Genomic DNA, 15003 nt, shown 5'->3' with positions numbered 1-15003 from the left:
ACTTAAATATACAACTAGAGCTACTTTTACTTCCACTTCACAGTTATGTACTACTTCGTGTTGGTCTTTCACATGGAATAGATTGAAAATATAATGAAACTGGTAGTCGTAACTTGAAAAAGTTCAAGTAGTACACACACTATTTTCTGTTTCTTTCACTAGTACTGACAAATCAAATCTTCTTCCCCCTTTTTTGCATTTATTCGCAGTTAATCGTCTCCCATTTCCTCTGCTCTCTTCACTAGCATTCCACTGTAGCAACGCGCTGGGCATGGAGTCGGGCAAGATCAGCGACGACCAAATCACGGCTTCAACCAGCTTCTACGACAACCGCTGGTTGCCACGGCAGGCCCGCCTCAACAACGATGACAACGCCTGGACGCCTTCAGAGGACAGCAACAAGGAGTACATACAGGTGTTTATTTGCAGACCCAGTTGCATTTTTCTAATGAAATCGAAGCTCAAGCACAACTTCAATAAAAATTCCAGCCATGAAGTGACCTTAAAGATCACTTTGTTGAGGATAATAAATTTGTCGTGGTGAGGAAAAGATGGAATATACAACCAGTATCTCATAAACTGCAGGACACACACACCCCTGTACACGCCTACACACACACACACACACACACACACACACACACACACACACACACACACACACACACACACACACACACGGGAAATGGAGGAACTGTAAACCGATGATAAGGAAGTTCTTCTGCACTTTCAATCTTTCCTGTCTCCAACACGCGCGCGTCTGCATGAGCCGAGGAGAGCAGCGCGACGGCTGTGATTGATGAAGGTGCTCTCCTGGAACGCATCCCAACACCGAGCCATTGATCTTTACCTCCCGCCTCCTTCACCTTACACACATGACAATGCACATCCATGCTCTCCTCGGTTTCCCCAGCAGTGGGGCGCAGTCTGTGACTAATTCCTGCTGCCTGTGCGACATTCACACGGCGGCAGGAACATCTCCGGTATCTATGTCAGTCGTGCTTCCTTCTAAATAGGTTTGTTTTAATAACTTACAGATTCATCTTGTTTCGTAGGATATCCATATCTTCCTTTTTCTCGGGGAAAAGGGAAATTATGTTTTGTTTACGCTTTTGCGCCTTAAAATCATCATTGGGTTTGCTTATCTGCATCTTCCGCTTAGAATCATAGCGTGACATCCAGCTTAACGGTGTCAATCTCATGTCTGTGGCGGGTGGAGCGGTTTCGCTTCCCCCACCGCCCCATAATTTGAACATTGTTCCAATAAAATTTCTTCTTTATTTCAGGTTGACCTCCACTTCCTCAAGGTATTGACTGGGATAGCAACACAGGGGGCCATATCCAAAGAGACCCAGAAGGCTTACTACGTCACCTCCTTCAAACTGGAGGTCAGCACCAACGGAGAGGACTGGATGGTGTACCGACACGGCAAGAACCACAGGGTTAGTCTTTGCTACGCGCATTTAAATTGAGCAAATTAACTTTACTGGACTGCAAGAACAATGAGGTTTCACAGTATCACAGTTGTTCAGATGAAGCAAAGATTTTTATGTTTTTTGTCAAGGTGGATTAAATTGTGAGCAGTTTACCCCAAACTTTACCACCAAAATCACAAGTGTCCCACTTCATTCCCAATGACTGGCAGAAAAGTTTACTGTTATCAAGACTTAGTCTCTCTTAGACACAACTGTTTCCTGTACGTACAAGCATCTTCAGGAAACTGGACCCGGCTTGCAGCTGAAGGTCCTTTATTTACAGTACATTTATTCCGCTGCCACGGCTCATTCCTCAGTTAACAAAGGCAGCCGTGTTCTTCCAGGAGTTGCGTCAGATGATGCAGCATTCCCGATGGTGTCGTTCCCCTTCCGCGCCCGCTTGTCGACCTCAGTCGTGACCCCGGGTCATGAGGTAGAAAAAGAAGCGAAAGACGAGTAAAACAAGAACAATGAAATCCTCTGTGTGCTCTTATCTCCATTTTAGATTTGTGATCTCTCTCTCAGGGTAATGCTCACACACAAACAGACACCTGGGGTTGTGAAACCGATTGGAGTCGTGCCAGGTGTGGACTGGGACAATTTATTTGATACTGGTGTCGTTTGGTGCTTTGATGGGGGGGCTTTATATCTTTTTTTGTTGTTTTGCATGTGATGTTCTGCATACAGCGGAGGCTGCTGTGCGACCACCTGTCTCTTGGGGGATTCCAACTCTTTCCCCTCATTCCAGGCTTAACGTCTCTGTGGATTTTAAGCAGAAAAACAGAGTGGGGAGAAGTGGGGGGATTTAATCCGCCTAGACTAACCCGTACGGACCAGGGCCCCCCTGCTCTTCTGTGCGTGACCGTGATTGGTTTGGGTGGTGCCAGTGGGGGGTATTTGATGTAGAGATTATTGAGCAAAATGTGGATTTGCCTTAAAAGTCAACATCTGTGTAATTTATTAGAGCCCCCAGATGTCCCCATTCCTTCCACAAGCCCAAGCCCACTCAGTCCACAGACACCTCCTCCCCCTCCCATTCCCATTTAAATAACCTCCGGCTGATCTTCCTGTCTGGAGATGTGCGTGCAAGTGCATATATATCAATGTATACACACAGCGCTTGCAGGTCCGTCTGTGTTTTGGTAATGTGAGTCCTCTAATCTGTTGGAGCAAAGGGAAAAAAAACAAAAAAAGACTCATTGAGACACGGATTCAGACAGATGCATCATTTGCAGGCTTTTGGGATGGATATCGCAGGCATTATGAAAATCGTTTTCAGTCTTTTGAATGCACACAGGGGCGGCATGACTCAAAGAGATCAATGGAAGTTAGCAAATTTTTAAAGTGCGGTTTGTAAAAGGGAACTTAGGGGTGACTCGGCAGCAGTCAAAACTAATTCCGTGTTGCTCCGAGCTGAAACCAGGAAGTCCCGCTCCTCTTGCCCTGCCTCATTGCATAACCTCCATAAAATGTGAACCACACCATCTGCTTTTGATTCAAACAAAGAAATGATGACAGTTTGAAGATGGACCCCATGCATGAGAGCATTGGTCACGTTAGGATTTAAAACCACAAGCGTTTATTCAGGATCCATGCCCGAGTACGGCGAACCTTGAACAGCGAGGCCTGTTTAAGGTCATGCTTTAGGATTAATTAGAATCAGGCTTTGACTAAGCCACTCATCTTCATTTTTTGTTGCTTTTTTTTTACCTTTCAGATGTGAACTTGCTGTTGTGGTTTTTTGCCCCTTCATCTACGTTTGATGTGTTTTCTGTACTTTAGGTAGTCAGACAGCTCTTGTTTAAGTGATTTATTGATTTTATTCATGTCTGCGAGTCACCAGTCTTGAGTGTGGTGACTATTGAAATTGACCCCAAATAATGTTGTTAATCATGGCTAACTCATGATTTAAACAAAGGAGCAGCTATATTTTCACAACTTCTCACCACTGAATTAAATCGTCATTAGAAAACGGTTTTTTATTGCATCCACTTTGGTTATCTTTGACACAGATGTTTGATTTGATCAAACGGATATCTACGTGCTAAGAGCATTGCTTTAGCATGTTTTAAAAAAAGATTTCTTGAAAGAGGCCAACTTTTTACATCTTAATAAATGGATATATTCAACAAATCAAACTCGAAAGGGATGTTTAGCCATAATTTGGAGACCGGATTTACAGTTTAATATTAAAACCGGAGAATACGCTCCACTCCTTGTTGGTCAGGGGCTCCGCCGTTCCCCACGGGCCGCGGCTGAATCTTCCGTGACCACTAATCCACCCGTCGTGCTGCTCAAGCCCCCCTGTTAGCCGGTCCTAAGCCCCCCAAAGAGCCTTAAGTGGTTGAAGCTCAGTTCTCGTCGGGGGGTCTTGTAATGACTGGGCTTTGGTTCTTCTAATTGTCATTTAACAGTGAGCTTAATGCTATAGCAGCTTATGAATTGCACGTGCGCCATATCTGCACACCAGATAAGAGATTACTATTATTAATAGGAGCGGCTTTCCAGTCTTCACCTTCCTGCGTTTGTCAGGAAAAGGGAGCTTTTTTATTGTCAAGACAGGAAGTTATGAAAACTACAGTAAGAGAACAAGGATACCGCCTCTGGAGCCGCACCCACAATAAGCTTTTGTGGGGTTTTTTGTCGTTCCTTTTCACCAATTTTCTGCATGCCAACCCTATCTCAGTTTAAAGTGCATGTGACTCGTTACATCAAAGTCGCACGGCTCACATATGCACCTCATTACTTGATGAGATGCTAACTCGCTCGGGAGCTTCATTTCTCACCAACCTGCACGTACTGTAAGACACGAGCGTGCAGTCATCTTACCCCCCCATCTCTCTCTTCCTCGCTTTCCGACACAGACACACGAGCGTGCCCACACTAATTAACATGAAAAACACACACTGTCATCTGTCAGTGTCTGTGAGGGAAGGTCCCAGCAGCTTCTGGTGCTAAACAAGCTTTGTGTTGCTGAAAAGTGTCGTGAGGTTGTGCTAAATTTGTCACACACATCAAGTAACCCTGAGCGAGGCGATGGGGGGGGGGGGAAACCAGCCCACACAGCATTTCAGCCTGCTCATCCAATCACGGTGTGCTGTGAACCCACAGAACCAAACAAACACACACGCTTTGTTTGCATGCTCATGCATAATACAACAATCATAATCAAATTTGCATTGGCACGCAGGTGGAGTTAGTGACAGTTGGTAACATCTGCAGCAAGGCTTGACCAAAAAGACGGCTGTCAAACCTTCATGCACACTAAAAAATCCTCAGTTTTCGGCCATATTAGGTGGTTTGGAAGACCTGAACACATCATGGCACCTGGCAAACACGGCAGTGGTGGGATCATGCTGTGGGGACGCTAGAAAAGACTTAAGATAGATCGAACTTTAACCAAACAGCCAGAGCTAGGCTGGAATGTTTCCGATCAAAATTAAATGCATGCCCTTTTCTAAATCTATTTTTTGTCTAAACTTTATTGTTACTTTCCACTTAGGCTCAACTTTTTGCTGCTCTACCACATAGAATCCAGTTTCAGTCAGCCAGAACTGGTTCAATATAGTCGCCATCTTTATGGAGAAGAACCGAGGGGAGAATCAGAGGGACGGGATGTGTAATCATTGGATTAAAATACTGTAGGAGTAGAAAAAAAAACGCTGAAAGACTAATGTCTTGTGCTGATCTTCTCATATCTCCCACTGATGTTAGCTTGAAGGAAAACACGATGATGTGCAGAAAACAAAACAACTAAGTCGAGACGCGATCCAACTAATCCCTTATTTTAAAACATCTGCTTGCTTACGTTACCTGGAAGGTTGATTCTGGGAAATGGACACTCCTTTCTTGGTGACCTCCTTCTCAGAAGGGGTTATCAATACTTAAACACTCCTGATGCACAAACAAGTCTGACCCCACCACTTACTGCTGCCGCCACGGCTGTGTGTGTAATGGGGGGGGGGGTGGAGTCTTCGTTATAATTTCATGACCCTCTACGCGATGAGACACAACACGACAGCATCAATTATTTAGCCTACCTCGGTGGCAGGTCACGTGAGGGGCGGAGATCCTGGAGACGCGGCGTTGTTGTCTGGCAGATTACCGTCCCGCCTCCCCTCCTCCTCACCGCTACACACACAAACAGATGGATGATTCTGCACCGTACTCTTGTTTTGCCACCAGCAGCATTTCATTCCCACTCAGTCAAAAAGTGGTCATGCCTATCAGCAGTCAATGAGCAACCATCTGCTTCCTGGTGCCATTAACCTTTGACCTTAAAGTGGAGTCCAACGAGCGACCTCTCAGGTGTCCCGACAATGGAGGGGAGGAAGTGGATTGGACACAGGAGATTTGGAGATTATGTGGAAGAATGTTCTCCCACTCCTCTCTGTAGAAGCTCCACACAGTTGTCAGTTGTGAACTCTGACCCTGAAAGCTCCAACATGCTTCATGAGAAGTGACAAAAACGTTTCTCAGTGGCGTAGGCGTGCGACGAAAATGGCGTCATTTTGTTCGCAAGTCGAACTATTTCGCACTGAGCTTTGTGCAAAGTGTTGTGTGATTGGTCAGAAGTTTACTGCCTCAGATAGCATCTTTGATATTTCTCTTTAGCTACTCTGCTTCTCCAGCAGGAGACATTAATGCTTTTTTGTACAATGTCTATCTGATGATATTATGATGTATAATTGTCACTGCTAATCCACCTCATTTGCTTTTGCCACTCCTCTTTAAATTTCTGTGTATTAGGTCTTTGGTATAGACGGATCTTGACAGATTCACCCCTGTCTCCAACAATAAATAACAGCTTAGAAACTGTTTTGTAACTTTTTCCTGGGTGATATGTTTATGTTTTCTTGGATTTCTTTGGTTTGGAGATGGTGTGTTGCTTTTTGAGCTCTTTTATCCTACTTCGTGCTGTTAGATAGGTTCTATGTAAGTGACTTCTTCATTCTTAAGGTTTGTCATTAATCAAAACTATCAAATTTGTCTTTATCTAGTAAAGTTGAACAAAAAATATGTAAGTTTATTACAGCTCGAAAGCTTTTTTCACCTCGATAAATGTATTCAATACTTGATGCAGGAAAGGTTTGTCGCCTTATTAAATGCGTTTGATCTAAAATGCTAAAGTGTGACAAAATACCAAAAAAATAGAAGTAAAAGAACTGTGACTCTCTACTCTAGTTTACATTCAGGAAAAAAAAAGATGAGCCTTTTTAGAGCGGGTTCTTATGGAACAACCTGTTCTCTCTGTGAATAACAGAGTTTTTGGACACATTCCCAGCTTTAGTCCAAAGACGAAAACAAAGGAAAAAGCAGCCAGCTACACTGTAATGCACAGGCTTATTGGAGAAGCTTTGCCTATTTTTAGCTATCATGATTCCAGTCATCTGATTGGACTCTCCAGTACTTGATTTTAGCTGTTTTCCCGGTAAATCGCTTCAGAATTGAGGAAGTTCCTCCGAATTTTGGTTGTAGCTCCTTATCATGAGATAAATACTTGAAAAGGACATTTCCTGTTTCAATGATGAATCTGTTGTTGCTCCTCAGCTCTGCTCCCTGCGTCCTGTTTCACATTCCTCTACTCATCTCCCTCCAACTTCTACACTGTGCCCTCCACTCAACCTTTTCTTTTCTTTTTTTTTTCTACCCACTTCATCTGGTTTCAGCTTTTCTTCTGTGGGCATCCGTACCTCCCTGCAGTGTTTTCTTTTTTTTTTTTTGTTTTCTCATCCTGTCTGCCTTTGTTTCGGGTTATCCGAGAGTGGGAGAGACGGTGGACAGCTGATCTTTCGTCACACTCCTGTCTCTTTGTGAGCGTGCGTAGGAGTTTACATAACCCCCCATAAGAGCCCGCATCGGCTCTTGTGCCTCTTAGGTAAACACAGCAGCTGCCTATCCCTCCATCCAGCAGCAGATTCAGCGCCGATAGCCCTGTTATCTGTTCAAACACTCACACTGCTTTGTATTACCAGTGTCAGCTGCACTTGATTAAATCAGGCCATGCCCAAAATCAAATAAAACCCCCTTGAGTAGGATTTTGAAGGGGCAACATTCAGACGGTGTGTTGGAAAGTGAGGGAATTTTGCTCAAACCTTTTAGTCATGGTAGGACCAAAATCTTTAATATACTTCATAAGGATTTTATGTGAAATATCACATTCCCATTTATGCTGCTAAAATGACCAGAATTGTTGTAAAGCTGGTCAGCAGCTGTTTAAATTTGCTGTGTTAATGTGATAAAATGTTCAAGATTAAATATACTGTCATCACTATGGGTTGCTTGTCCTACAGTGCATTTTTTAATTAGAAATCATATGGAAGCGCCATTAACACAAGAAAAAGTATATATAAACATATTTGTTCACCCATCCAAAATATTGAATTCGGGTGTTAAAATCTAATATTTATGAAAGCTCTCAGGAGATTCTTGATGTTTGTGAAAACTATTTTTTTTGGATGCATCTTCCTGCTCCAACACGCCCAGCACAAAGAAACATCCATAAGGGTGTTGAATAACTTGACCAGTCTGACTTCAACCCGCTAGCATGTCTATATGGTATGAATAAAAGCCAGGAATTATCATCCAACATCAGTGTCCGACCTCGGATTTGAACCTCTGGAAGAATTCTCATAAATATGCCTTTGGTAAAGATTTTCCTAAAAAAAAAAAAAAAAAAAAAAAAAAAGAGTAAATGGTGTGATAGGGTGGGCTGACATCCCATGGGTTGAGAATCAGATATTACTCAACTTTATTTGTGAAGATGGGAGAATACTTTTGCTAATATAGTGCATTTACTTTGAGTTTCCAAACTGTGGGAGACTGTTTGCGTTTGATCATGTTGTTCTCAGATTAAAGTAAAAGAAAAATCATGTAGGAAGCTTTTTTTTAAAGGATGATGCCTTTAATCTTTAATTCAGCCGCTTGTAGCTGTTGTCCCTCTCATCTCTTTCTTATTGTGCGTCGAGGCTGCGACACAGTGCGTTTTGATGCTATATTAACAGCCGCCACGGGCAGCCACAGACAGATAGAGAGTGAATGACACTTAACAGTCACTCAGTCGGTTAAAAGGCTCTTCCTCTGCTTATCTGAGTGTGTAGGGTGGATGTGTGTGTGTGGGTGTGTGTGTGTGCGTGTGTGAGTGAGTTCCTGTGGTTTTTCCTGTGTGGTTTCAGTTAGTAGCTGCCAACAAAAGGATGAGGCGAGGAAGGAGGAGGTGTGAACAGACATCAACTGTGCGGTCTGGAAGGAAAAAGGTTCGAGAAATGAATGAGAGAACAAAGAAGTGGGGAGAGGATTTGGAAAGGGAAGTGAAAAAAAAGGGAAGTTATTCACAAATATGAGCTGGGAATTCTAATTTCCAACATCGCAGTCAAATCCCAGGTCACTTTTCCACCCAAAACAGGAAGAAACCCGGTCACCGTGGTTACATCGTCCCTCTGAACTGGCTGCAGGACGGAAGGGAGTGTTCAAGGAGAAAACGCTGAACGTTGATGATTTTAGTTGGACGTCTCAGGAAGTGGATTTCACTGACATCCTGCCCACCTGGAGAGACTTCCTGCGTTCGTCCGTGTCAGGTCACGTCTCCCGTGGGTTTCCTGCGCCCACCAACGTGTTGAGTTGGCAGCGTCTGCATGCGTGTAGGCATGGAGGTGAAAAAGAGAGGGGGGAAGAAAAAAAAAATATATATATATTAAGTGGGCTTTCCCAGCCTCCCGGCTCTGAACCCCTGACCTGGGAACACATCGACAGCTGGGATGCTGACACCGGATCCGTGTTTGGGTTGTCTCCGCTTTGTCCGGCCTGCCACTGTGCGTGTGAAGCCGAGCGAAACTGCGCACAGCGGGAGAGTGTCGAAGCAAGAGATGCGCATGTGTGTGTTTGCCGTCTCCCCTCTGACGCTGTGTTTTGTCCTTGCTCTTTTTTTCCTTTTCCACAGATCTTCCACGCCAACACAGACCCGGCCGAGGTGGTCCTGAACCGCGTCCCTCAGCCGGTTTTGGCCCGCTTCGTCCGGATCCGGCCTCAGACTTGGAAGAATGGAATTGCGCTGAGATTTGAGCTCCACGGATGCCAGATCACAGGTTAACTTCCTGACAGATCTTCCTTCACAAGACTATGTTCTATCACATCGCTATGTTTTTATGATGAAGAGTTGCAAACTGTAAACTGTAGTGATAATTTTTATTGACATGTTAGTAGTAGTAGTAGTAGTAGTAATAATAGCCCTATTTCAGTAATTTTGTGGAAAAACCTGATATTCAGACTTTTTTCTGCCTCCCACTGCTTAATGCTTTTCCAGTAAGAACAACTGTCTGGTACATCATGCAAAGTTTATTCAAAAAAAGTTAAAAAAGAAATAGGATCTAACGTGTACATTTAGACTCATGCATATTCCCAGCGCCGTCTTTTGAGTATACCGAGCCTTAGGCTAATGAAAGAAAGCGCTCTCTGTTGTTCCATCAGGAGGTACCACCATGTGTCGCTTTAATCTTCCGATGCCCCTCCACTTCTTCTCCATGCTCGCGTTCTGTCTCCAGCCTCCCCTCCCTCTTTAAGGAAAATCTCCCATGGTTTCCAAACTCTTTTTGAAGCTTCCTCTTTGCTCCGCGTGCTCCTCCGGATCGGGAAACGAGTACTGCTCAATCATTCATGGCTCTCTGTTCGCTCTTACATCAGAAACCGTGATTCAGTTCAGCCTCAACAGCTGCTATTGAAACAGCTATTAGCTCCTACAGCATCGGTGCAACCTGCCGCATAGAGGCGGCTTCTAAATGTAGGGCGGCGACCTCAAAGGAAGGTATGCGCCGTTCAGGAGCGTGCACATGTATATCTGCTCGTCCTGGGCGATTTATCCATTATTTACGTGACTCTGCGTTTGCGGTGACATAACAGCATGAAAGTTTGATTTGTGTTCCCTTAAACCGTCAGCACAACTAACATCTCCCCCGTGCTCCCATCCTCCCACCAGTTCCCTCTTTCTCTCTGCGTCTTTGTTCCTCTTCTTCAAGCTCTCCAAAGCCCCTCCATGCCGTTCCGGCGCCACCGCTTTCCTCCTGTTTTTCTCTGCAGATGTCTCATCTCTGCATTTCTTCCTAGTCACTTGTGCTTTCCCCCCACCATCTCTTCCTCCTATCTTTATCAATTTTGCCTTTACCTTCGCCTAATCCTTCATTTCCTCCTCACGTATATTCCCCATGCCAGTCACTTGCACAGCTATGAGTTTCATTTCCGGTATAGTGACAGAAACGTCGCAGTGAATGACATTAAAAGATGCTTAAATATCAGTGTGAGACATGAATTGCATGAATGCAAAGCAGCGGCGGAGTTAATACGAGCCTTTATCTCACTAATGGGAGTCTAACTGCACGCTTAGAGTCCAGCCAGAACCTCTGCTTCTCCTATTTCCTCCGATCTGAAATCCTAAAGCTCAGCTGTCAGGAGTGTAATCTTTAACCGCTCCCTGGTGGGAATATGCGTAGCGGCGCTTTAACTCCTCTCTTGCTTCCTTCTGCCTTCCGCTCCAGGCGCTCCATGCTCGGACCTGCAGGGCTTGATGTCCGGCCTGCTCCCTGATGCCCAGATCTCGGTGTCGTCCAGCAGGGACATGATGTGGAATCCCAGCACGGCTCGGCTTGTGGCAAGTCGCTCAGGCTGGTTCCCCGCGCCTACGCAGCCTCTGGCTGGAGAGGAGTGGCTCCAGGTATGAGCTTATGTCAGGGTCCTAGTTACTGTGCATTTGGACTGATGGACTTTTAAAAACAACCCTTGTTTATACATATGCCACAATTTATTTTGTCCACATGAGAGTTCGATTGTACATTCATTCTCATTCATCCAGGTTGACCTCGGTGTTCCCAAGACCGTCCGTGGCGTCATTACCCAGGGAGCGCGGGGAGGAGACCCAGGAACTGGACCTGCCACAGACAACCGCGCGTTTGTCAGGAAGTACAAAGTCGCACACAGCCTGAACGGAAAAGACTGGAACTTCATCATGGATGTAAAGACCAGCCAGCCTAAGGTGGGTGAAGCTAATGAAAGATCATCCTCTGAGGTGCCCATTTGCATGTGAGCTCAGCGATAATGTCTTGTGCAGTTATTTGAGGGGAACACGCAGTACGACACTCCGGAGCTGCGTCATTTTGAGGAGACGGTGGCGCAGTACATCAGGCTTTATCCAGAGAGGTGGTCCCCGGGAGGGATCGGGATGAGAGTGGAGATCCTTGGGTGCGACCTTCCAGGTAGGATGTCTTTCTGCTTTTTGTCCCCTCCACCCACCCATCATATCCTGCCTACAGGATTCAGTCGCAAATTATTTGCTGAATTGAAATGATCCAGGCAGGAATGAATGGACCTTGAGGAAGGTGGCTCACATTAGATATGCATGAGTCATTAGAGGCTGCCTGAGGTGAGGAGAGGCAGTATTCAGATTTATTTTTTTTTATCGTTTCACCTGAAGGAGAGTTGAGTTCCTCTCCAAGTGCAATACTCAGCAGGGATCTGTACAAGGTTTGGTTTACAGGAATGCTTCTCCAGCAAGTGAGAGCGCCGGTTTGTTCACTTTCCAGCATGGTCTGTTGGCCAGATGTGATCTTTGTGCTCCATCAGAGACAAACACACTCTCACTGACATACACGCACATACGCACGTGCGCACACACACGCACACACAACCCCACACACACACAAACACACACACACACGGTCTGTTACTGTTTACTACTCCCTCTGCTGCGCCTGAACAGGCGGCCGTGTAGCTCGACACGCACAGGGCCGGACACATGTTTACCAAACAACCCGCCGAACAAGAACCGGGTCCATATGTGTTGATTGGAATTGAAGGTGCTTTTCATCATTAGGTCTGTTTGTAGCTTTCCATTTCCTTTATCTGTTTAGGCAACGAAGATTTATCACCACGCAAAGATGCCTGATTAGTTTCCTCCAAGAACTTCTGCGCTAATCCTGCTGTGGCTTGAATTTTTTCACACGTTATCATTATCTTCTATGTGTTTTATCTGTATTGTATGTGACAGGCCGTAGCAGACGTGTGAAAGTACGTGCTCTGGTTAGATGTGGCCAAAATTAAACTTTTCGACGTGTGTCCTATATTGTTTGTGTTTGGGAAAATTAATAAGGTTTGTTGTGCTGAACTCTGCAATATGGCAGCAACGTATGCAAAAAAAACAAAAAAAAAAACTTCACAGTCTGACATGACCGATCTATTTTAATGCTATTCAGCGGAAAAAATAGAAAATAGGCAGTGGGTTCCAGGGTTCCATCCGTGTCCGATCCTTTCTCTAATTCACAATTATGTGCTACTTTGTGTTGGTTTAGCTCATAAAACCCTAATAAACTACATTAAGATTTATGGTTGTGACTGCGATGAATCCTGCAAGGCACTGTACCTCCATGGAGCTCCTGAAGTCTTGCGAAACACAGGACACAATATGTTTTACATTAACCGCTGACTGACGAGTGGAGCAAACACCGGGCCAGAGCGCATTAAACCAACAAACGGGAACCAGAAAGATGGAGGCGAAATGAAATGAACACTTTGATACAGAGGTTTAAATTCACGAGAGAGGCTTTTGGCAAAATGTGGCACGCAGAAACTTTGCTAACAGTCGCACATTGTTCTCACACCACCACCACCGACCAACTCAGCTGGGATAACGGGCTGCTGCTGACATCCTGTGAATCATTCAGTTCAGACCGCTCAGTGATGTCTTCACTCTACTTATTTATATGGTTCAGGCTGATGAAACAAACAGATTTCTCCCCCCATGCATGTTTTAGCATATCAGCAGCTACAACCAGTCAGGCAGGATGAGCTGCCTCTCCCTCGTCTCTGCACATGGTTTCAGTTCTTTCCTTTCCCAGCCTGGGGCCCGGTGCGTGGGTCCGTAAATGTTTTTGTTCTCTTTTGGTTTCCATGCCTCGCCTGTTTCCCTCTCCTTCGCCTCATTCTCCTGTTGCTCATCATCGCGCGCACCTTTTTTTTTTTTTTTTTACCATATTCCCGCACTGCTGCCTCATACAGTGTTTCTGCTATACCAGTAGTTTTTTTTTTGTTGTTGTTGTTTGCATACTCCTTGAATTAAAAATTTATACCTTCAGGAGTGGAATCTGTGCAGATCTGTAAAGAATGTAGGTGGATAATCTCCATGCTTTATCCAGAATCGGAGACCTCACACACTCATGTACACACCTATAATTTAAACCTCCGGTGCCTCAATTCGTGCTTCTGTTTGTTGTTAAAATCCCAGTAAATACAGCAAAGCTCAAAGAGCTAGGAAAGTTTCCTTTAATTAGTATTTATGTGATGAGGCCCAAAACATTTCAGAAAACGCAATAAAACTAAAAGCATAAGATTCAGGTCCGCCTTTTTGTCTCCATGTTACTTCAGAGAATGAAACAACAGATTTACTTCATCACATCAGAAGAGAGACTTAAAGGCACTCAAGGAAACCCTAAAGCTTTTAAGAAAAGAGGAAAATAAGGCTTCATGTCTATTTGGTGGGACTATTTGGAGTAAAAAAAGCAAGCAGGAAAAGATTTGGATTCCATGACTTCCAAGACTTGGTTCCATGCAACATAATCAGCGAATCAGGATTTCCATGACGACGAGACGTCACGCCAGGAGGAAGATGTGGTCAGTATGCTCCATTTTGACCTGCTGACCAATGAGAAGCAGGGAACAAGAAGTTTGTTGTCAAAATAAGTACAGAGAGATGGGGTATTTTTCGTTCCTGTTAGCAAAGCATTAATCTTACTTGCTAATTTTTAAAAAACCAAACCCTGAAGGAAAAAGTTACTTCAAAACTGATTTAATTCCTTGTTTACATCAAATAGACATGTTCATTTGAGAGAATATTGATCCTATTTCCAGTTACTAAAAATTAACCTGACCCTTTTTACTTCCTGCCAGGTAAAGTGTTTTTCTTTCTCAAAACGAGGGACTTAACCTTTTGAGAATGACTGGTTTAGAGTAAGCAGTGGTTTAGTCGTAGGATGTACTTCTGAAGTGACAGAAACACAAGAATGCACTGTACTAAAACGTGCGGGGATAATCCACTAAGGCTCACCCCTACTTCTTTTTCCCATTTCGTTCCTCTGGGACAGGAATGTGTGTCCATTTATCAGCGTGTGACTGCGCCTGGGAGTGCCAGGGAGAGATTTACAGAAAGGCTTTCTACATAATTGAGGATTTTTTCGCCCCCCCCCCCTTCCTCCTGTCTCTGACATATTGCTGAGTCAGATTCTTTAGGAGTGAGCTATGTCTTTCATTGCTGGACCGCGTCGCCTCCCTGTGAGTGAGAGAGAAAGAAAAGGTTTAGGTGTGAAAGCGGAGAGAAATCTTGGCATGCTTGCTCGCATGACTTTCCGCTATCTGTGTCAGCTGCTCCCAAGAGTTCAGAGCCTTGACCTGCAGCATGATGGCGACTTGCATCACCACCTGCAGCTGCAGACGTGTTATATCAGCCAGCGCTCTGCCGCAGAGGGACTTTTCCCGCATTATTAGGCCTCTC

The 15003-nt window shown here is 44.7% G+C and overlaps 1 protein-coding gene across 3 annotated transcripts in view; it reads left to right on the top strand.

Annotated features, from left to right (window-relative positions):
- nrp2a (neuropilin 2a) overlaps nt 1–15003 on the top strand; it is a 68174-nt gene that overhangs the window by 32504 nt on the left and 20667 nt on the right. For all 3 annotated transcript variants that reach the window (XM_081616604.1, XM_008427464.3, XM_008427472.3), the window contains exons 6-11: nt 246–415; nt 1287–1442; nt 9415–9559; nt 11003–11178; nt 11317–11496; nt 11572–11716. In XM_081616604.1, the coding sequence (XP_081472730.1) occupies nt 246–415; nt 1287–1442; nt 9415–9559; nt 11003–11178; nt 11317–11496; nt 11572–11716 (972 nt within the window). The remainder of the gene's footprint in view (nt 1–245; nt 416–1286; nt 1443–9414; nt 9560–11002; nt 11179–11316; nt 11497–11571; nt 11717–15003) is intronic.

The sequence above is a fragment of the Poecilia reticulata genome, chromosome 2 (genome assembly GCF_904066995.2).
Source record: "Poecilia reticulata chromosome 2, P_reticulata-male-v2, whole genome shotgun sequence".
NCBI classification, from domain to species: Eukaryota; Metazoa; Chordata; class Actinopteri; order Cyprinodontiformes; family Poeciliidae; genus Poecilia; species Poecilia reticulata.
This window is presented reverse-complemented; position numbering and strand designations above follow the sequence as displayed.